This window comes from Carcharhinus amblyrhynchos, unplaced genomic scaffold (genome assembly GCF_965287045.1).
Source record: "Carcharhinus amblyrhynchos unplaced genomic scaffold, sCarAmb.v2.hapA chromosome_137, whole genome shotgun sequence".
NCBI lineage: Eukaryota > Metazoa > Chordata > Chondrichthyes > Carcharhiniformes > Carcharhinidae > Carcharhinus > Carcharhinus amblyrhynchos.
This window is the reverse complement of record NW_027649877.1, coordinates 1-23,451: the sequence shown is the minus strand read 5'-3', so window position 1 is coordinate 23,451 and position 23,451 is coordinate 1. Positions and strand designations below refer to the sequence as shown.

The 23,451-nt window shown below is 46.5% G+C and overlaps 1 protein-coding gene across 1 annotated transcript; it reads left to right on the top strand.

Annotated features, from left to right (window-relative positions):
- Positions 1-246: 246 nt before the first annotated feature.
- Positions 247-9,159, top strand: LOC145338671 (putative G-protein coupled receptor 139). The gene is made up of 2 exons (XM_080183058.1): positions 247-325; positions 8,228-9,159. The coding sequence occupies exons 1-2, from the start codon at positions 247-249 to the stop codon at positions 9,157-9,159; spliced, it is 1,011 nt and encodes a 336-aa protein (XP_080039184.1).
- Positions 9,160-23,451: the final 14,292 nt, after the last annotated feature.

The window sequence follows — 23,451 nt, the reverse complement described above, 5'->3', positions numbered from 1 at the left end:
GACAGAATCCCTTCCCTTGTCTTCAGGGAATTTTCGAATTAGAAACTCCGCTGTGATTGTTAACAGATTTGGAGCGTTAGCTTCTGACTTTGTTTGTTCACCGATTGGAAGTAAATCCAGGCACCAAGGGACCCTGTTTCCCCTTCCCATAAAATAGGGGTTCCTCCTAAAACGTACAAGGCAGAAATTCTTCCAACACCAAACCGGCTGGATTGAACAGAGGAGAAAATATCTCCAAGTTTTCTGATGAGGCTCAACATCCTTTTGGCACTTAACAAGGTCAAAAAGATTTACTTCCCCATCCTGGCTGCGATTGGGGTCCCGGGTAAGTCACTGCCTATCTCCAGGGCAATCTAGTATCCTGGAATGATTGGATAGCGTTGTGAGCATTGACCAATGTCAACTGAACTTACATTCTTTCTGTCTTCTTATCTTTTTCTCTCTCCTTTCTTTTGTTCTCGCTCTCTCTCTCTTTCTTTCTCTCTCTCTTTCTTTCACTCTTTTTCTTCGTTTCTTCTTTGCTTCTTTATCTGTCGCTCTTTCTCTCTCTCTCTCTCTATCTCTGCTTCTTTCTCTCCCTTTCTGTTTCCTTCTTTCTTTTTTTTTTCTTCCTATCTTCCTTTCTGTTTATCTTTTTTCTGAATTCCTCTCCCTTTTTTTCCTGTTCTCTCTTTCTTAGTCTCTTTTTCTCTCTTTCTCTCTTTTTCCTCCCTGTCCTTCTTTCTTTCTTTCATTTTCTCTCTCTCTTTCTTCCTGTCTCTCTTACTTTCTTTCTCACGTTCTTTCTTTCTCTCTCTCTTTCTTTTTTTCTTGTTCTTTCTCTTTCTGTCAATGTTTTTTTTCTTTATGTCTTTCTTTCTTTCTTTCCATCTCTCTTTCTTCCTATCTTCCTTCCTATCTTTTTTCTACATGTCTCTCTTTCATTTTTTTCTCTCTCTTTTTCCTAATTCCCCTTTCTCTCTTTCTCTCTTTCTCCATTTCCCTCTTTCTTTCTCCCTGTCTCTCTTTTGACCTTCCTTACACTCTTTCTTTCTCTCTGCCTTTCTTTATTTCTCATTCTCTCTGTCTTTCTTTCTTTTATCTTTCTTTCTTCCTGTCTTTCTGCCTCTCTCTCTCTTTCTTTCTCTCTTTCTCCATTTCCCACTTTGTTTTCTTTCTTTTTCAGTTTATCTCTCTCTTTCGCTCTTTCTTTCTTCCTTTCGTTTTATCTTTTTTCCTTTATCTATTCCTTCCTCTCTTTCTTTCTTTCTTTTCTTCTTTCTGTCTTTCTTTCCTTGTCTCTTTCTCTTGTTCTTTCTCTCTTTCACTCTATCTCACCCTCACATTTTCTCTTTTTCTCACTTTCTCTTTCTTTCTCTCTTTTCCTTTCCTTTCTCCCTCTCTTTCTTTATTCCTCTCTTTCTTCTTTATTTTCTCTTCTTTTCACAGTCCCTTTCCATCTTTCACTCTCTCCCTCACACTTACTCTTTCTCTCTCTCTCTCTTTCTTTCTTTCTCTCTCTTTCTGTCTTTCATTCATTTATTTATTCTGTTATCTACACGCTTCGGCACATCGAGGCTCTTCAACAGTGAACTGACATCTCTCCAGGGTCTGCAGCGATGAAATATAATATTTTGTAATATTTACCATCTAACATTGTGTCTTGTATCTGGGTTGGGAAATAGTGCGATTCACAAAATGAGTGATATAAATTATAGAGTTCCCACAGTGCAGAGGGACGCCATTTGGCCAATTGAGCCGACAGCGACTCTCCGACAGAGCACATTACACAGACTCGATCACCATAACCTCATGCATTTACCCTAATAATTCCCCGAGTATACTGATATTTGGTCATTAAGGGGCAATTTAGCGTGGCCAATCCATCTAACCTGTAAATCTTTCAACACATTAGTGTTACCCTCCCTCCCTTCTCTTCTAACCAAAAAAAAAAGGCGACTGTGAGAAGGTAAATTGAAGGTAAGGGTTTTATAAATGTTCTTATATAATTGAATTGGTGCTCGGAATGTCGGCCAGTGGGGTTAAGTGCTGCACTTGTGAGATGTGGGAGAACCAGAACACTTCCAGCACCTCGGACGACTTTATCTGCAGAAAGTCCACCCGATTGGCAGCTCCTTCCAGACCTCGTGGACAGGTTGGAGAAGCAGCTGGATGCACTTAGGAGCATGAGGTTGGTGGAACGTGTCATGGTTTGGAGCTTTAGAGACACGGTCACACCCAAGGTGCAGGCAGATAGATGGGTGACTGCTAGAAGGTGCTTGATGTCAGCTAGTGGTGAGCGGGAGGTTTGAAGAGCAAGCCACTCTATACTGCGGGCAGCGGAGAGAGAGGGAGCAGAGTGAAGGCTGAAGGGCTTTGGCTCATAGTGGGCTTTGGCGAGAACAGGCAGAGGCGAGAGTAGGTTTTTGTTTTTGGAAAGTTTATTTTTTTTAAGAAACAGGAAATGCCAGGCGAGATGTTGGAATGCTCCTCTTGCAGGATGTGGGAGATCAGGGAGACCGTCGGTATCTCTGACGACAACACCTGCAAAAGATGCATCCCGCTGCAGCTGTGAGCAAAATGTGTTAGGGAACTGGAGAAGGAGCTTGGCAATCTCCGTCTAATTCGGGAGAATGGGAAGTTTATAGACAGTAGCTTGAGGGAGGTAGTTACCTATCAGAGCACAGGAAATTGGGTTACTGTAAGGAGAGGGAATGGAAATGTGAAAGGACAGGCAGAGCAGGGTTCCCCTGTGGCCATTCCCCTCCACAACAGGCATACGGAGTGAGATACTGTAACAGGGCATGATTTACCTGGGACAAGCTACGACAGCTGGATCTCAGATACTGAGTGTGATTCGGCAGCGCAAAAGGGTGGGAGGGAGAAGAGGAGAGCGGTAGTGATAGGGGACTCGATGGTCAGAGGTACAGACGGGAGGTTCTGTGGTCGGGACAGAGACTCCCGCATGGTTTGTTGCCTCCCGGGTGCCAGGGTCAGGGATGTCTCTGATCGCGAGCACAGTGTTCTAAAGTGGGAAGGTGATCAGCCAGATGTCTGGTACACATCGGTATCAATGATATAGGTAGGAAAAGTGAGAAGGTCCTAAAGAGAGAGGATAGAGAGCTTGGAAGGAGGTTAAAAAGCAAGAGCCCGAGGGTAGTAATCTCAGGATTGCTGCCTGTACCACATGGCCAGTGAGGGTAAGAGGAGGATGCTTGGGCGGATGAACACGAGGCTGAGGAACTGGTGTAGGGGGCAGGGTTTCCGATTCTTGGATCATTGGGACCTCTTCTGGGGCAGGTGGGACCTGTACAAGAGAGACGGGTTACACCGAAACTACAAGGGGACCAATATACTGGCAGGGAGGTTTGCTCGTGTTATTGGGGAGCGTTGACACTAGATTTGCAGGGGGATGGGAACCGGAGTGCCAGAGCAGATAGTGGAACAGGGGTAAAAGAACGGGTTAGTTCAACCAGAATCACCAATGGAAGGGTTGAGTGTGGTGGAAATAATCTTTTGAGGTGTGTCTATTTCAATGCCAGGAGTATTGTGGGGAAGGGAGGTGAGCTGAAGGATTGACAGGTGGGAATATGACATTTTAGGCATTAGTGAAACTTGGCTACAGGAGGGGGAGGACCAGCAGCTCAATGTTCCAGGGTTCCAATGTTTCAGGGGTGATAGAGGCAGAGGGATAAAAGGCGGGGTGGGAGGGTGGCATTGTTGGTCAGGGAGAATGTTACTGCGGTACTCAGGCAGGATAGAGACCCTCTGGGTGGAGCTGGGAAACAGGAAGGGTCTGACCACATTAATGGGGTTGTATTATAGACCACCCAATAGTCAGTGAGAATTGGAGGAGCAAATCAGCAGAGAGATAGCTGACAACTGCAAGGAGTTGTGATAGTCGGGGATTTTAATCTTCCACATAGAGATCGGGGCTCGCATTCTGCATACCTGAAAGAGACTCTATGATGGTATCTTGTCTCCCTGGTGCCAGGGTCCAGGATGACTCTGAACAGGCAGAAAGTATTCTGAAGGGAATGGGAGCACAGGGGAAGGAATCTATACGTGGATCCAGAGGAAATTGGAGAGGTATTAAATGAGTACTTCGCGGCAGTATTCATGAAAGAGTAGGAAATGGTGGATGATGAGTGTGGGAAAGGGTGTGTAGATAGTTTGAGTCATGGTGAAATCTAAAAGGAGGAGGTATTGAGGTTCTTGAGAAACATTAAGGTAGACAAGATCCCAGGGACTGATGGGATATACCCCAGAATACTGAGAGAGGCAAGGAAGGAAATTGCTGGGGCTTTGCGAGAAATCTTTGTATCCTCACTGGCTACAGGAGAGGTCCCAGAGGAATGGAGAATAGCCAATGTTGTTCCTTTGTTGAAGAAGGGTAGCAAGAATAATCCAGGCAATTACAGGCCAGTGAGACTGACGTCAGTGGTTGGGAAATTATTGGCCAGAATTCTTCGAGACATGATTTCTTCCCAGTTGGAAACATGTGACCTTATTAACGAGAGACAACATGGTTTTGTGAATGGGAAGGAGGTCATGTCTCAGTAACTTGAACAAGATTTTTGAGGGAGTGACAAATAGAATTGATGAGGGTAGGGTAGTGGATGTTGCCTACACGGATTTCAGTAAGGCCTTTGACAAAGTCCCTCACGGCAGACAGGTGCGGAAGGTGAAGTCACTTGGGAGCTGGCAAAGTGGATACAGAAATGGCTCTGCCATAGAAGACAGAGGTAGCAGGGGAAGGGTACGATTGTGAATGGAAGACTGTAACCATCGACATTCCTCAGGGATCACTGCTGGGACCATTGCTGTTTGGAATATATATAAAAGATTGGAGGAAAATCTGACTGGTTTGACCAGCAAGTTTGCAGACCACACAATGTTTGATGGATTCACGGATAGCGATGAGGAACATCAGAGAATACAGGAGGATATAGCTTAGTTGGAGATGTGGGCGGAGGAATGGCAGATGGAGTTTAATCCGGAGAAATGTCAGACAATACATTTTGGAATGTCTCATGTAGTAAGTTGCAGAACCCTTTGGAGTATTGATAGGCAAAGAGATCTGGGTGTACAGGTCACTGCAAGTGGCAACGCAGATGGAAAAGATAGTCACAAAGGCATCAGCCAGGGCATTTGGTTCGAAAATTGGCAAGTTGTGTTGTAGCTTTATAGAACATTAGTTAGGCCGCACGTGGAATAGAGTGTTCAATTCTGGTCTCCCACACTACCAGAAGGATATCGAGGCTTTGGACAGGGCACAGAAAAGATTTACCAGGATGTTACCTGGTATGGAGGGCATTAGCTATGAGGAGAGGTTGGAGAAACTTGGTTTGATCTCAAAGGATTGACAGCAGCTAAGGGCCAAACTGATTGAAGCTCACAAGGTTTTGAGGGACATGGACAGAGTGGCTAATCAGGAGCTATTTCCACGGTGAGAAGGGTCACTTGCTCAGGGGGGCAAGCTGCGAGGGGCAAGGTTAAAAGGAAATGTACGAGGCAATTCTTTTACAGAGAGGGTGCTGTTTTTGAGTCGATTTGTACGTGCCTTCAGAACCTTGTTTCTTTTTCCCGAGGGAAGGAGGTGGGTATGTCTGGGGTGCATGGGGTCCTTGATTCTGCTGGGCTGCTTTTCCACTGCAGTGGGAAGTGTAGACAGAGTGAATGGATGGGAGGCTGGCTCCCACCATGGACTGGGTTTCATTCACCACCATTGGTATTTTCCTGCAGTGTTGGGAAGACTAGGAGCCCAGACTGAGCTGTGATACATCCAGAAAGAATGCTTTCCATGGCGCATCGGTAAAAGTTGGCGAGAGTTGTAGTGGGCTTGCCAAATTTCTTCTGAGTCTTCTTCTTAGTCTTCTGAGAAAGTAGAGGCGTTGGTGGGGCTTTCTTATCTATAGCGTCACCACGGGGGTAGAGGTTGTTTGTGTCCTTTACAGCTAAATCTTAAAGCTCTCAACCATTTCCACTTCATCCCCATCGATATAGACAGAGGAATTGTGGATGAGATTATTGTTGTCACACCAGTTCACTCGATTCTCAATCTCATTCCTGCGTTCCTTCTCATCATTGTTTGAGATCCGAATCACTGCGATGGTTTCTTCAGCAAACCAGGAAATCGGGTTGGAGGAGAGTTTGGACACAGTCATAAATAAGGAGTACATTGGAGATTGAAAACACAGCCTTGTAGGGCACCAGTGTTGAGGATGATGGTAAAGGAGGTGTTGTTGTCTGTCATTACTGATTGCAGTCTGTTAAGGAGTTCAGAATCCAGTTGCAGGGGGATGCCTAATTCTGTTGAATTTTATAAGTGTCTATGAGATCCCCTTCTCCCTCGTTTAACCTCCAATGAATATAACCCTATCCCAGTTAATGTCTCCTTGTATGACAGTTCTTCCATCCCAGGAATCAGCCAGGTAAATCTTTGTTGTACTCCCTCTATAGCCTTCCTCAGATAAGGACATCTAAATTGTATACAATATTCCAGATGTGGCCTCACCCAGGCCCTGTCCAATTGCACTCAAACATTGCATGGGAGCACAGTGGTGGAGGCGCAGTAGGACAGTGGTTAGTACTGCTGCTTCACAGCTCCAGGGAGCTGGGTTCGATTCCCGGCTCGGGTCACTGTCTGTGTGGGGTTTGCACATTCTCCTCATGTCTGCGTGGGTTTCCTCCGGGTGCTCCGGTTTCTTCCCACAGTCCAAAGATGTGCGGGTTGGGTGGATTGGCCGTGCTAAGAAATTGCCCCTTAGTGTCCAGGGATGTGTAGGTTAGAGGGATTAGTGGGTATAATATGGGGGTAGGGCCTGGGTGGGATTGTGTTCAGTGCAGACTCGATGGGCTGAAGGGCCTCTTTCTGCACTGTAGGGTTCGATGATTCTATTGCTCTTCCAATTCTCAAATCTTCTCAATATAGAGGCCAATTTATCATTTCCCTTCTCTCCTGCCTGCTGGAACTGCAACGCTTGTTTTCACCAACTGGAGCACGGGGACCCCTGGGTCTGGTTAGACATTTCCCTCTTCTAATTCACGGCCAGTCATATAATAATCTGCCTTCCCATTTTTGCTACCAAAGTGGATAAATTCACATTTGTCAAATTATTCTTGTAAAATAGCCCTTGATTTCACACATTAACCTCGAATTCCTTCTTTTCAATGCCTCTCGTGAAATGAAATTTCATTCAGGTTACGCTGCAACTGCACAGAAACTTAGTTCGGCCTCATTTGGAATATTGTGCACAATTCTGGTCACCACAATACTAGAAGGATGTGGATGCATTCGGAGAGGGTACAGGAAATCTTTGCCTGGATGTTGCCTGGTCTGGAGGGTGTTAGCTATGAGCAGAGTTTCAACAGGCTCAGTTCATTCTCACAGGAATGAAGGAGTTTGAGGGCTGAGCTGTTATATTAGGGGTGGCCCGGCAGCACAGTGGTTAGCACTGCTGCTTTACAGCTCCAGGGTTCGGTTCCTGGCTCAGGTCACTGTCTGTGTGGAGTTTGCACATTCTCCTCATGTCTGCGTGGGTTTCCTCCGGGTGCTCCGGTTTCCTCCCACAGTCCAAAGATGTGTGGGTTAGGCTGATTGGCCGTGCTGAGAAATTGCCCCTTAGTGTCCAGGGATGTGTAGGTGGGATGAATGGTTATGATATGTAGGGATATGGGGGTAGGGGCCTGGGTGGGATCATGTTCAGTGCAGACTCAAAGGGTCTCTTTCTGCACTGTAGTGTTCTATGATTCTATAAGATTATGAATGGTGTGAACAGAGTGGGTAGTCAGATGCTTTTTTGGAAGGTTCAAAATTCAAGTACCAGGAAATGTAGTTTTAAGATGCATGGGGAAATGTTTCGAGGAGATGTGTGAGGCAGGTTTATTAAAACAGATGCTGGTGAAGGTCTGGAATGCCCTGCCCAGGGAGGTGGTGTGAGCAGGCACAATACAGACATCTTAGAGGCAACTAGACAAATAGATGAATCGGATGGGAATGGAAGGATACAGACTCTGTAATCACGTAGGGTTTAGGCTGATATCCTGATCAGCGCAGACTTTGAGGGCCTTTCCGAGGTTCTACTGCTCATTGTTCTTTGTTCTTCCATTGGGAGAAAGATATAAAATTCTGGGATCGTGAACCAACGGACTCAAAAAAACCTTCGTCTATGCATTCTGCATTTGAACGAGCAACTTTGATGACAGTCTGAAAAATAATTGCACTATTTCTTCATCTTCTTTGCAGTGAACATTGTAACGATTGTGATCCTTTCCCGTGGAAAATGTGGTCTCTCTAAATCTGTCACTTGTTACCTGGTGGCCATGTCAGTGGGAGATCTGCTGGTCGTTATCCTCGACCTGATATTGAGACAGATTCCCATTGTTTATTGGCAATATTTTTCCTTTCTGCTATTCCTCCCCGTGTGTAACATCCACGCCGTCCTGCTTTATGCAGCCACTGACTGTTCTGTCTGGTTCACCGTCACTTTCACCTTTGATCGATTTGTGGCCATTTGCTGCCCCAAGCTGAAAGGTAAATATTGCAGTGAGAAATCAGCGACTGTGGTTCTGGGAACAGTGACGGTGCTGAGCTGTTTAAAGAACATTTTCTGGTATTTTATGTTGAGTGGGAAGTATTTTTTCATGAACTTTCCCTGGTTTTGTTATTCCCCATGGGAAGTTATGGGATCTCCTGTCTGGGGAACAATCGAGTTCATCCACCACATCCTAAACCCGGGTGTCCCATTCATCCTGATTCTGCTGCTCAATGCATTCACCATCAGACACATTTTAGTGAGCAGCAGAGCCCGCAGGAGACTCCGGGCTCACAGCAATGCAGAGAATCACAGAGACCCAGAGATGGAGAGTCGAAGGAAATCCATCATTTTACTATTTGTTATCTCAGCCAATTTCATTCTGTTATGGTCAACATTTATGGTTTATTCTATTTGGAGGCGGATGTATGATATGGGGTTTCAGTCAGTTTTGTTAGATTTTTATGTTCAAGAATTGGGCTTTATGCTCCAGCTCCTGAGTTGTTGCACAAACACTGCTATTTACGCCGTGACCCAGACCACATTCAGAGAGCAGTTGAAGAATGTGATCAAATACCCAATCATTCAATTCTGCAAATTATTCAATGATGGGAATGTCCAAATCTTATTTAAAAACTTATAATCTATCACACCAATTGGACAGGAAATCAACCCTTTGTCATCACCTGCCTTCCATTTGCCACACAGGGGAAGTAAGACAGGAAGATGAAAAGAGAGATAAACAAAGAGTGACAGGGAGAAAGAAAATGATAGACAAAAGAAAGACAGAAAAAAAGAAAGACAGAAATAAGGGGAGAAAGGAGGACAAAAAAAAACGAAAAAGAGAAAGATAGAAAAAAAATGACAGAGAGTCAGAGAGCTTGGGACAAAATGAGGGAACTACAACAATGGAGACAGAGTGGGAGATGGTGAGGTAGGAAGTAAGACAGTTGGCAAAATAGACATAGAGAGGGAGAAAAAGGAACAAAGTGAGATGGGGGAATGAAAATAACACGAAGAGAGAGAGAGACAGAGAGACAGAGATAGAAGTGGGGTGGGGGGTAAGAGAGAGAGAGAGAGAGAGAGAGAGAGAGCGAATGAAAGAAATATAATCAGAGAGGGAAAGACCCACAGTGAGAGCATGGGAGCAGAGGGGGAGAGAGAAGCAAGATCTGAGAGAGAGAGAGAGAGAGAGAGAGACAGTGATAGATTCACAGAGGATTCAGGAACTGCAGAGAAGGAATAAATGAAACATATTCCATCAGAACCTCACAAAAGCTGGTGTGTGTCTGAACATTCAGTTCTATTATCATATTATAATATTCTATTATCATAGGTCCTATGAGGAGAGACTGAGGGATCTAGGGTTGTTTTCATTGGAAAGAAGGCGGCTAAGAGGGGATCTTATTGAAACATATAAGATGATTAGAGGTTTAGATAGGGTGGATAGTGATAGCCTTTTTCCTCGGATGGAGAAAGCTAGCACAAGGGGGCATGGCTTTAAATTAAGGGGGGGTAGCTACAGGACGGATGTCAGGGGTAGGTTCTTTACCCAGCGGGTGGTGAGGGATTGGAATGCCCTGCCTGCTGTAGTTGTAAATGCGTCTAGTTTGGGGGCGTTTAAGAGATCTCTGGATAGGTTTATGGACGAAAAGGGATTGGTATAGGCTAGTGGGTCATTGTTTTTGTAACTGGTCGGCGCAACATCGTGGGCCGAAGGGCCTGTTCTGCGCTGTAATGTTCTATGTTCTATGTTCTATTATTCTATTCTATTCTGTTCTACTCCATTATTCAGACTATTGTTAACAGGAGCTACTGTAGGGAGCAGATGTTTAATCTCGGAGAGTAGGTGCTCATTTACTCCTCCACAAATTAAAAAAAAGATAATCAAGCTAAACAGTGAAGAGGTAGTGGGACAGATTGGTGATGATGTTCCAGATCACTGGGGGTGGGTGGTTTAAATCATTCAGCAGGTCATATTCCAGCGTAAGGTCAGTTTATGCAGTGACTTGGAAAGAACATTGTTACGGTGGCAATGACCCCACATTTCCCCAGGAAATAGCAAGTGTTAAATGGCCAAAATCTGCAGAAAGCTGCAACACAAAAAGATTTGGGAGGGACTTGTGCAGGAAACACAGAAATCTTGCACCCAGATAGTGCAGATAATCAGGAGAGCGAAATGGAATATTGCCCCTTATTTCAAGGGGGGCTAGAGTATAAGAGTCAGAAAATCTTGTTGCAACTGTACAGGGTACAGGTGAGACCACAGCTGGCATTCTCAGAGCATTTTTGGAACACTTATATAAGGGAAGATATTATATTGTTGGGGAGCAGTTCAGAGAAGAATGATCCCCAGTATGGAGGGGTTGTCTTATGAAGAACGGTTAAACAGGCTGACACTGAACTCATTTGTGGCACAGTGATTAGCCCCACGGCCTTTCAGCACCAGAGACCTGAGTTCGATTCTGGCTTTGGTTGACTGTCATGTGGAATTTTAATATTCTCCTCGTGTCTGCGTGTGTTTCCTCCAGGTGCTCTGATTTCTGCCTACAATGCAAAGGTGTGCATGTTCGGTAGATTGACCATTCTAAACTGTTCCATTCTGTCCACAGATGTGCAGTTTAGAATCACAGAATTATAGCCATATTGTCATCGAGTGCAGAAGAGGCCTTTCCACCCACTGAGTCTGCGTTGGCACATGAGAAACACATGAACTTCCACCAAATCTCATTTCCCAGCACATGGTCAGTAGCCCTGAATGTTATCATGTACCAAATGCTCATCAAATAACATGTTTAAATGATTTGAAGTAACCCGCCTCCACCATTCTCCAGGACAGCACATTCCAGACAGTCTAGGTAAAAAGGTTTATCCTCACATGCCCCCTAACCCTCCTCCCCCTCACCTTCAACCTGTGTCCCTTTGTGACTGACCCTTCAACCAAGTTGCTCCTTACCCACACTGTCCATGTTCCTTATAATCTTGTACACCTCAATCAGGTTACCCCCTCAGTTTTCTTTGTTCCAAAAAAACACAACCAATGCCTATTCAACCTTTCTCTATAACCGAAATGTTCCATCCCAGGCAGCATCCCGGGGAATCTCCTCCGCACCCCCTCCAGCGCAATTACATCCTTCATAATTTGGTGAATAGAAATGCACACAATATTCCAGCTGTGACCTCAACAAAGTTCTACCCAACTTCAACAAGACTTCCCTGTTTTTGTAATCTATGCCTTGATTGATAAAGGCAGGTTTCTCAAAAGTCTTTCTTTCCTGACCCTAACATGCTCTTCCCAGTTCAGAGATTTGTGGACAAACACACCAACTACCCATTGTTCCACAGAACGTCTTCGTGTCCTGCCATCCACTGAATACTTCCTTGTCATATTTGTCCTTCCAAAGTGTATAACCTCACACCTTTCAAGGTTAAATTCTTTCTGCTACTTACCTGCCCATTTGACCGTTCTGTATTTATTTTCTTGTAATCCAAGACACTCAGCATCACTGTTAACCATCCGGCCAATGTTTTGTCATCCGCACACTTACTATTTCTACCCATTATATCGTCATCAATATCATTGATATAAATGATGAATAACAGGGGACCCATCACAGTTACCTGTAGTGCTCTAATAGACCCTGGCTTCCAGTCATTGAAACAGCCTTCTGTCATCACCCTCTGCCTTCTGTAACTGAGCTACAACTTAAATCCACTTTATCAAATTGCCCTGGACCCCGTGTGCCTTTACCTTTCTTACAAGTTTCCCATGTGGAACTTGTCAAAGGCTTTGCTGAAATCCTTACCATCGATACACATTGAGTCACCTCCTGAAAACATTCAAATAAAAATTGTTCAGTATGACCTCCCTCTGATGAAGCCACGCTGACTAACCCTGATCAAGCTTTACATCTCCAAGAGCAGAGAGAAAAAAATCACTCCTTCAGAAGATTCTCTGATAGTTTTGACACTAAGGAGCAATTTAACGTGACCAATCCGCCTAACCTACACAGCTTTCAACACTAGGGGGCAATTCCGCAGGGTCAACCCATTGATCTAATGAAACCCATCAAAGGTGCAAAAATACAGAACCGGAACAAGCTCGGGTTCCAGGCTAGACTCACAGAACCCCAGCGACTATGGGAAGGTTTGCAAGACATAACAGGCTACAAGAGTAAGGCATGTAAAATCGTCGGCTCCAAAACATCCCTCCCTGATGAGCTCAGTGCATTCTATGTCCATTTTAAACAAGGGATCAGTGAGAACACCTCCTCCACCATGGAAGCCCTGGGTGAACCTTTTATCTGCCGTCACCATTGCAGATGTCAGAGCAGCTTTCTAGAAAGTCCACCCATAGAAAGAAACTGGCCCAGACATGCACTCAGACCCTGCACGGATCTGCTGGCAGGGGGATTTGCAGACATTTTCAACCTCTCTTTACAACAGTTTGAGGTCCCTATCTGCTTCAAGAAGACGAACATCATTCCGGTACCAAAGAGAAAGCAAGCAGTGTGCCTCAGTGACTACTGGTGGCTCTGATGTCCATCATTATGAAGTGCTTTGAAAGGCACAAATCAATTCCAGCCTCCCAGACTACCTGGATCCACTACAGTTCGCCTACCACCACAACAGGTCCACAGCAAACACCTGCACTCAACACTGGAACACCTAGAAAACAAATGCATCGATGTCAGACTCAAATTTATTAACTACAGTTCAGCCTTTAACACCATGATTCCCATGAAACTCATCTCCAAACTTCTTAGCCTGGGCCTCAGTACCTCCTTCTGTAACTGGATCCTGAATTTCCCAACTCACAGACCACAAGCAGTAAGGACAGGCAACAGCACCTCCTCAACAACCAGCTTCAACCCCGGAGCCCCACAAGGCTGTGTCCTCAGCTTCCTACAATACTCCTTATACATTCCAGACTGTGTGGCCAAACTCTCCTCCAATTCCATTTCCAAATTTGCTGACGACACCACCATAGTGGGTCGGATCTCAGACAAAGATGAGACGGGTTATCGGAATGAGAGAGACAATCTGGTGAGAGGGTTTGGCAACAATTATCTGTCGCTCAACTTCAGCACAATGAAGGAGGTTGTCATCGACTTCAATCAGCGTAAAGGAGAACATCCCCCTGTCTACATCAATGGGGACCAAGTAGAATTGTGCAAACGTTATGTTTTTAGGTTCTTAGATCACCAACAACTTGTCCTGGTCCTCCATGCGGATGCTATAGTTAAGAAAGCTCACCAACGCCTCTACTTTCTCTGAAGACTGAGGAAATTTGGCATATCAGCTCCGACTCTCACCGACGTTTACTGATGCACCATAGAAAACATTTTTATTTCTGGTTGTATCACAGCTTGGTCTGGGCTCCTGCTCTGCCCAAGACCACAAGGAACTACAGAAGTTCATGAATGTAGCCCAGATCACCACACAAACCAGCCTCCCATCCATTGACTCAGTCTGCACTTCCCGTTGCCTTGGGAAAGCAGCCGGGATAATTAAGGACCCCACACACCCCGGACATTCTCTCTTCCACCTTCTTCCACTGGGGAAAGTATACAAAAATTTGAGGTCACGTACCAACCGACTCAAGAACAGCCTCTTCCCTGCTGCTGTCAGACTTTTGATTGGATTTACCTTGCATTAAGTTGTTCTTTCTCAACATCCTAGCTATGGCTGTAACCTTACATTCTGCAGTCTTTCGTTTCCTTCTCTCTGAGCAGAATGCTTTGCCTGCATTGCATGTAGTAAACAGTACTCTTCACTGTGTGCTAGTACATGTGACAATAATAAATCAAATCAAATAATTAAAAAGAAACCCTATTAGCTACACGTCTTTGGACATGAAGCTGACATTAGGCTGATTTGGGCTGATATGAGGGTTACTGGTCTGGTTAGGTGGATTGACCATGATACAATTGGGCGGCATGTTAGCACAGTGGGTTAGCACTGCTGCTTCACAGCTCCAGGGTCCTGGGTTCAATTCCCAGCTCAGGTTCACTGTCTGTGTGGAGTTTGCACATTCTCCTCGTGTCTGCGTGGGTTTCCTCCGGGTGCTCCGGTTTCCTCCCACAGTCCAAAAGATGTGCGGGTTAGGTTGATTGGCCATGCTAAGAAATTGTCCCTTAGTCTCCAGGGATGTGTAGGTTAGAGGGATTAGTGGGTATAATATGTACAGGTATGTGGGCAGGGCCTGGCTGGGATTGTGTTCGGTACAGACTCGATGGGCCGAAGGGCCTCTGTCTGCACTGTAGGGTTCTATGATTTAATGCCCCCTGGTGTCCAAAGCTGTGTACGTTATGTGGACTGGCCCTGCTAAATTATCCTTAGGTGTGGAAAGATTTGTGATGATGTTGTTAGGGCCTTAGTAAGATATTCTGTCAGAGAGTTGGAGCAGAATCGATCGACCAAATGGCTTCCTTTAGCAATATAAATATTATCTGAATTTAGGTGACCTCGGTGGAACATATCAGATTTATAAGGGGATTGACAGGGTAAATTCTGTCAATGAGTTCATAGAATCATAAAAAAGAAATGGCACGGAGACAGACCCTCCGACCCAATCTGGTTCATGTCGACACAAAAGCCCATCTAAGCTAACCCCATTTGCCTGCATTTTGCCCATATCCCTCTATTTTTTTTCCTTGTATCTGGCTCAAATGCCTTTTAAATGTTGCCAATGTCCCTGCCTCAACCACTTCCTCTGGAAGCTCACTCCACACACATACCACTTTGTGTGTAAAAAAACAGGTTCTCATTCATTCTCTTCCCTCTCAACTAAACCTCCGTCCTCGCTTCCCTGACTCAGGTCAAAACACTGAATGAATTCCCCTACTTATGCTCTTATGACCTTATAAATCACTGTAAGATCACCTCTCCGTTTCCTATACTTCAAAGAAAATAGTCCTAGCCTATCAAATCTCTCCCGGAAACCCAATCCCTTCAGTCCTGGCAACATCCTTGTCAATCTCTTCAGCACCCTCTTCAGTTAAATAGCATCTTTCCTATAGCAAGGCGAACAAAACTGAATGAAATCCTCCAGGTGCGGCCTCACCAATGTCCTGTATAACTGCAGCATAACTTTCCAACTGATACACTCAATGCCCAGGCAGATGAAGGCTAGTGCGCCGAAAACCTTCTCCACTGCCCTGCCTACCTGTGACTCAGCCTTTCGAGAACCATGTACCTGAACTCCGAGTTCCACGGTTTCCCCTCAGGCCCCACCATTCACAATGAACGCCCTACTTTGATTTAGCTTTCCAAAATGCAACGCCTTACACTTGTCTGCATTGAACTCCATTTGCCATTTCTCAGACCACTTCCCCAGCTGATCAAGATCCTTTGCAATTTTTGATAACCTTTCTCAATGTCTAAAGAACATAAGAACATAAGAAATAGGAGCAGGAGTCGGCCATCTAGCCCTTCGAGCCTGCCCCGCCATTCAATAAGATCATGGCTGATCTGTTGTGGCTCAGTTCCACTTTCCCGCCCTCTCCCCATAACCCTTAACCCCTCTCTTATCAAGAACCCATCAACCCGCTTCTTAAAAATATTTAGCGAGGCAGCCTCCACCACTTCAACGGGCAGAGAATTCCAGAGATTCACCACCCTTTGAGTGAAGAAGTTCCTCCTCAACTCCGTTCTAAACCGCCCCCCCCCTTTATCTTGAGGCTGTGCCCCCTAGTCCTACTGTCCTTTCTGAGCGGGAAGAGTCTCTCCACCTCTATCCTATCCATCCCATTCATCATCTTATACGTCTCAATGAGATCTCCCCTCATTCTTCTAAACTCTAACGAGTACAAGCCCAGTTTATTCAGCCTCTCCTCATAGCTCAACCCCCTCAACTCCGGTATCAGCCTAGTAAACCTCCTCTGCACCCCCTCCAAGGCCAAAATATCCTTGCGTAAGTACGGCGCCCAAAACTGCACACAGTACTCCAGCTGCGGCCTCACCAATGCCCTATACAGCTGCAGCAAGACCTCCCTACTTTTATATTCAATCCCCCTCGCTATGAAGGCCAGCATCCCATTCGCCTTCCTGACCACCTGCTGCACCTGCAAGCTGGGTTTTTGCGACTCATGCACAAGGACCCCGAGGTCCCTCTGCACCGTCACCTGCTGCAGTCTTTTGCCAAACAAGTAATAGTCCTTCCTACCATTCTTCCTACCAAAGTGGACCACCTCACACTTGCCAACATTAAATTCCATTTGCCATTTCCTGGTCCATTCGCCCAGCCTATCTAGATCCTTCTGCAGACTCTCCGCACCCTCCGCACAATTTGCCGTTCCACCAACCTTTGTGTCATCAGCAAATTTCGACACCCTGCACTCGGTTCCCTCCTCCAGATCATCTATATAAATGGTAAATAGCTGAGGCCCCAGCACCGACCCCTGGGGCACTCCACTAGTCACCATCCGCCAATCCGAATAGCACCCATTGACCACCACTCTCTGCCTCCTATTTGACAGCCAATCCTCTATCCACGCTAACACCCTACCCCCAACTCCATGTCCCCTGACCTTCTGCAATAACCTCTTGTGAGGTACTTTGTCAAACGCCTTCTGAAAATCCAGAAAGACCACATCCACCGGCTCTCCTCTATCCACTGCCCTAGACACATCCTCATAGAACTCCAGTAAATTTGTCAGACACGACTTCCCTTTGACGAAACTGTGCTGCGTCTGCTCTATCAAGCAATTCCTCTCAAGATGCCTCGCTATTTCCTCCTTAATGACGGATTCTAACATTTTACCTACAACAGACGTTAAACTAACCGCCTATAATTCCCTGCCTTTTGCCTGGCACCCTTCTTAAACAACGGCATAACATTAGCCGTTTTCCAATCTTCCGGCACTTCCCCGGAATCCAGCGACGTCTGGAAAATAACCACCAAGGCATCCACTATCACCTCCGCCATTTCTTTCAGAACCCTCGGATGCATTCCATCCGGTCCTGGGGACTTGTCCACAATCAGCCCCTCCAGTCTGTCGAGCACCGCCTCTCCAGTAACAATATGTCATTAAGACCCTCCAGTCCTACCATCTTTCCATCGCTAACACCTGGCAAATTATTCACGTCCTCCTCCGTGAAGACAGAAACAAAAAAGTTATTCAAGACCTTAGCCATATCCTCATCCCCTACCACTAGCTCCCCTTTCTCATCCTCTAAGGGTCCAACGTTCACCCTAGCCAGCCTCTTCCTTTTTATATATTTATAAAAACTCTTGCTATCCTTTTTTATATTAAGCGCTAGCCCAGCTTCATAGTTTCTCCTACCCTTCTTTATCAACTTCTTTGTCAATCTTTGTTGACATTTAAACCTCTCCCAATCCTCTTCTCGCCCACTACTCTTAGCTACTCTAAACGCCTCCGCTTTTAATTTAACACTTTCCTTCACCTCCTTCGTTATCCACGGCTTATTACCTCTCCTCCTACGGTCCTTTTTAACCATCGGAATAAACTTCCGCTGCGCACCAAGAAAGATCTCCTTAAAGATCCTCCACTGTTCCTCAAAAGAACAAAGAACAAAGAACAACCCAGCACGGGAAACAGGCCCTTCGGCCCAATGAGCCCGTGCCGCCGCATCGCCCTACACCTATTCTACCCTGCATGTCTACGAATGGGACCCTACTCAGTCAGATTCAGGGAAGAATAGTGTCAATTTGGTGGAAACCAATTAGCCTAAGAGCACATCTTTGGGGTGTGGGAGGAAACCGGAGCGCCCGGAGGAAACCCACGCAACCACAGGGAGAATGCGCAAACTCCCACAGACACAGGCCCAAATCCATGTGTCTGCACAGCCAGCAGTGCTAGTCACTGAGCTGTTGTGGAGCCCATCTATCGGTCCAGGATCAAGCACACACACCGACACGAAGTACTAGGCCACTCCTGGACTTCCAAGAGCAGCCCACGCACGACCCGCCGTGTGCATGCCCCTCGCTTGACACGAGGTGGACCTCCACCTGTGGAATAAAGACAAAAATATTAATCTTACAGCCTGCCCTTCCGGTGTCTCCCGAGGTTTAACCCTTATTTAATAGCCCCTACCATATCCCTCCATTCCCGTTTCACTCATGTGCCTATCTAACTGCATCTTAAACGAGTCCAACGTTCCTGCCTCCACCACCCTACTCGGTAGCGCATTCCAGACCCCCACAACTCTCTGTGTAAAGAACCTTCTTCTCACCTCCAAATTATACCTCTCCCCCCCTCACCCTTAAATGATGACCTCTCGTGTTCGTACCCAGTCTAGGGAGCAGTCTCTCACTATTAACTCTATCTATTCCCTTCAGTATCTTATATACCTCTATCATGTCCCCTCTCAATCTCCTTCTTTCCAAGGAGAATAGCCCCAGTCTCTTCAATCTCTCCTCGTAACCCAGTCCCCCCATGCCAGGCAACATCCTGGTAAACCTCCTCTGCACCCTTTCCAGAGACTCCACGTCCTTCCGGTAGTAAGGTGACCAGAACTGGACGCAGTACTCCAAATGCGGTCTAACCAACGTTCTGTACAACTGAAGCATTAGACGACAGCTTTTATACTCTATGCCCCTTCCTATAAAGGCTAACATCCCATAAGCCTTCCTAACAACCTTCTCCACTTGTGTCGCAACCTTCATGGATTTGTGAACCTGCACTCCCAGGTCCCTCTGTATGTCTATACTCCTAATCGGCCTACCTTTTATCACATAGCTCCTCTCTGCATTATTCCTTCCAAAATGCATCACCTCGCATTTGTCAGGATTAAATTCCATCTGCCACCTATCTGCCCACTGCACCAACCTATCTATATCCTGTTGTATCACCTGACAATCCAGTTCTGTACCCGCCAACCCTGCCATCTTGGTGTCATCAGCAAACTTGCTGATCACACCACCTACTCCCTCTTCTAAGTCATTTATGTAGACTACAAAGAGGAGAGGTCCCAGTACTGAGCCCTGCGGCACACCACTGGTCACTGGCCTCCAGCCCGACAAGGTACCCTCCACAACTACCCTCTGTCTCCTATTTCCCAGCCAGTTCTCAATCCACCTAGCTACCTGGCCTCGTATCCCATGCGCCTTAACCTTTTCTACCAGCCTACCATGAGGGACTTTGTCAAACGCCTTACTGAAATCCATATAGATGACATCAACGGCTCTCCCATCGTCAACCGTTTTTGTCACCTCCTCAAAGAATTCCACCAGATTCGTAAGGCAAGACCTCCCTCTAACAAAGCCATGTTGCGTATCCCTAATCAGATCGCAATGCTCCAAATGCTCATACATCCTACCCCTAAGTATTTTTTCCATTAACTTCCCCACCACCGACGTCAAACTCACCGGCCTATAATTCCCAGGGTTATCCCTACTACCTTTTTTGAACAGCGGGACCACATTTGCTACCCTCCAGTCCTCTGGGACCTCACCTGTGTCCAAAGAAGAGACAAAGATTTGCGCCAGAGGCCCAGCAATTTCATCTTTCACCTCCCTAAGCAGCCTGGGATAAATACCATCAGGCCCCGGAGCTTTATCCGTCCTTACGCTACCTAAAAGCCCTAACACTTCCTCTCTCGTAATAACTATATCCTGCAACTGAACCTCCGCTCCCTCCAAGAGACCGCACGATTCCAAACCCCTCTCCTTCGTGAATACCGACGCAAAGTATTCATTCAGGAGCTCCCCCATTCCCTCCGACTCAATACACAACTCTCCACTCTTGTCCCTAAGAGGACCAATTTTCCCTCTAACTACTCTCTTGCCTCTAATATAGGAATAAAATGCCTTAGGATTATCCTTAATCCTACCAGCCAAAGCCATTTCATGCCCTCTCTTCGCCCTTCTAATTCCCCTTTTTAGCTCCCTCCTACTCTCTCTATATTCCTCCAGCGCCCTCTCCGTACCCAGTCGTTTCGACCTAACATACGCCTCCCTCTTCTTCCTAACCAAGTCTTCAATACCCCCTGTAATCCACGGCTCTCTAATCCTACCTTTCCCATCCTTTCGCTTAACCGGAACAAACCTCCCCTGCAACCATTTCATTTTGTCCCTAAAAGCCTCCCACTTGCCAACCATGGACTTGCCAGCTAACAGTCCCTCCCAGTCAGTTTGCTGCAGCTCCCTCCTAATCCTGCCATAGCTCGCCTTTCCCCAGTTCAGCACACTCCCGCTTGGACGGCACTCGTCCCTTTCCATTTTTATCCTAAAGTAGACGGACTTGTGGTCACTGTTAGCCACATGTTCGCCTACCTCTACCTCTCCCACCTGCCCCGGCTCGTTTCCCAACACTAAATCCAGTATAGCCCCTTCCCTAGTCGGGCAAGTTACATACTGCTCTAGAGATCCTTCCAAAACACATTTCACAAACTCCTCTCCCTCCGTACCCCCAGCTCTAGGCCCCCTCCAATTCACTCCAGGAAGATTAAAGTCACCCACTACAACCACTCTATTCTTTCTGCACCTATCCAAAATGCCCCTGCAAATTCCCTCCTCCACTGACTTTGGGCTGTTGGGTGGCCTATAGTACACCCCTAGCAGTGTGATCTCTCCCTTTTTATTCCTCAACTCCACCCACAGCAACTCAATCCCTATCTCTTCCATATCGCCCTCCCTCTGCACTACTGTGATGTTTTCCTTGACTAACAGTGCCACCCCTCCACCTCTCTTCAACCCTCCTCTGTCACACCTAAAACACTTGTACCCAGGAATATTCAGCTGCCAGTCCTGCCCCTCCCGTAACCACGTCTCTGTTACAGCCACCACATCTAACTGCCTCACAAACATCAAGGCCCTAAGCTCATCCGTTTTCCCTGCCACACTCCTAGCATTGAAACAGACACAGTTCAACCCACAAATGTCCCTCGGAACCACCTTCTCCCTTATAATTTTCCTTTCACCTGACTCTCTCCCAGCCACCTCCCCACCCCCCCTCCATATTAGTTTAAATCCTTCATAAACACCCCAGCTAACCTCCCCGCTAAGACACTAGTCCCCCTCCCGTTCAAATCCTCCCCACCCCTCCTGTACAATTGCCTTTCTCTCCTAAACACCTCCCAGTGATCCACAAAAGTAAACCCCCTACCCTACACCATTCCCTCAACCATGCATTCAACTGCATGATCTCGTCATTCTTAGCCCTGCTCGTACTGGGCAGCAACCCAGACAGTGCCACCCTGGAGGTCCTGCTCTTTAGTTTGGCCCCCAACTCCCTAAATTGCCTACGGACCTCTCCCCTACTCCTCCTTCCTATATCCCCCTCCCCCTACGTGTACTATGACCTCTGCCTGGGTCCCCTCCCCTTTCAAAATTCCCTCTACCCTTTCCATTATATCCTTTACCCCTGCTCCAGGGAGGCAGACCACCATCCTGGAGTCACGCCTCTGTCCACAGAACCTCCTATCAATCCCTCGGACCCTCCCATCCCCTACCACTATCACCTTACCAGCCCCCTTCCGTCCCTCTAAGTCAGTCCTCCCCTTCCTCAGCAGACCTACCTTCCAACGCACTCCCCCAGTCCACATTCGCCAATTCTTCTCTCATCCTACCATACTCCCCTCTATTCAAACAAAGGACGCGTGTCCGGGAACCCACTTTCTCCTCCTCCATCTGCACCAGAAACTCCACCATACAATGATCACTCTCCCCAAGAGGATCCTTCACCGCAAGTTCCCTAATTCTACCCGCCTCATTACATAGCACCAGATCCAAGATAGCTCGCTCCCTCGTCGGCTCCAACACACACTGTTCCAGGAAACTATCCCGGCAGCATTCCAAGAACTCCTCCTCGAGCCCACCGCGTCCAACATGGGTCGACCAATCAATATGTAGATTGAAATCTCCCATAACTACGGCCGTCCCATTCCTGCACGCCGCACTTATTTGCGCGTTAACAGCCCGCCCCACCTCCAGATCATTATTCGGGGGCCTATAGACGACACCCACCAGCGTCTTCCTCCCTTTGCTGTTCCTAATCTCCACCCACAACGATTCCACTTTCTGCTCTTTGGCTCCTATATCATCCCTTGCTACCACCCTGATGCTATCCTTAATCAGCAGAGCTACACCCCCCACTTTTCCCTCCCGCCTATCCTTCCTAAACACTTGATACCCCTGGACATTCAGCTCCCAGTCCCTGTCACCTTGCAGCCACGTCTCTGTAATGGCCACCAGATCATATATGTGAATATAGATGGTCAGGTGTGAGTATCGTTGGTCCGGTGTGAATATAGACGGTGAGGTGTGAATATAGACGGTGAGGTGTGAATATAGCTGGCCAGGCATGAATATAGATGGTCAGTTGTGAATATAGATGGTCAGGTGAGAGTGTAGATGGTCAGGTGCCAATATAGATGGTCCGGTGTGAATATAGATGGTCAGGTGCAAATATAGATGGTCAGGTGTGAGTATAGATGGTCAGGAGTGAATATAGATGGTCAGGTGTGAGTATAAATGGTCAGGTGTGAATATAGATGGTCAGGTGTGAATATAGATGGTCAGGTGTGAGTATAGATGGTCAGGAGTGAATATAGATGGTCAGGTGTGAATATAGATGGTCGGGTGTGAGTATAAATGGTCAGGTGTGGATATAGATGGTCAGGTGTGAATATAGATGGTCAGGTGTGAGTATAGATGGTCAGGAGTGAATATAGATGGTCAGGTGTGAATATAAATGGTCGGGTGTGAGTATAAATGGTCAGGTGTGAATATAGATGGCCAGGTATGTATATAGATGGTCAGGTGTGAATATAGATGGTCAGGTGTGAGTATAGATGGTCAGGTGTGAGTATAGATGGTCTGGTGTGAGTATAGATGGTCAGGTGTGAGTATAGATGGTCAGGTGTGAATATAGATGGTCAGGTGTGAGTATAGATGGTCAGGTGTGAATATAGATGGTCAGGTGTGAGTATAGATGGTCAGGTGTGAATATAGATGGTTTTGGTGTGAGTA

Coding starts and splice junctions, on each gene's coding strand:
- LOC145338671 (XM_080183058.1), top strand. CDS start 247: ATGAGGCTCAACATCCTTTTGGCACTTAACAAGGTCAAAAAGATTTAC. Junction 326..8,227: donor GGCTGCGATTGGGGTCCCGG/GTAAGTCACTGC, acceptor TCTTCTTTGCAG/TGAACATTGTAACGATTGTG.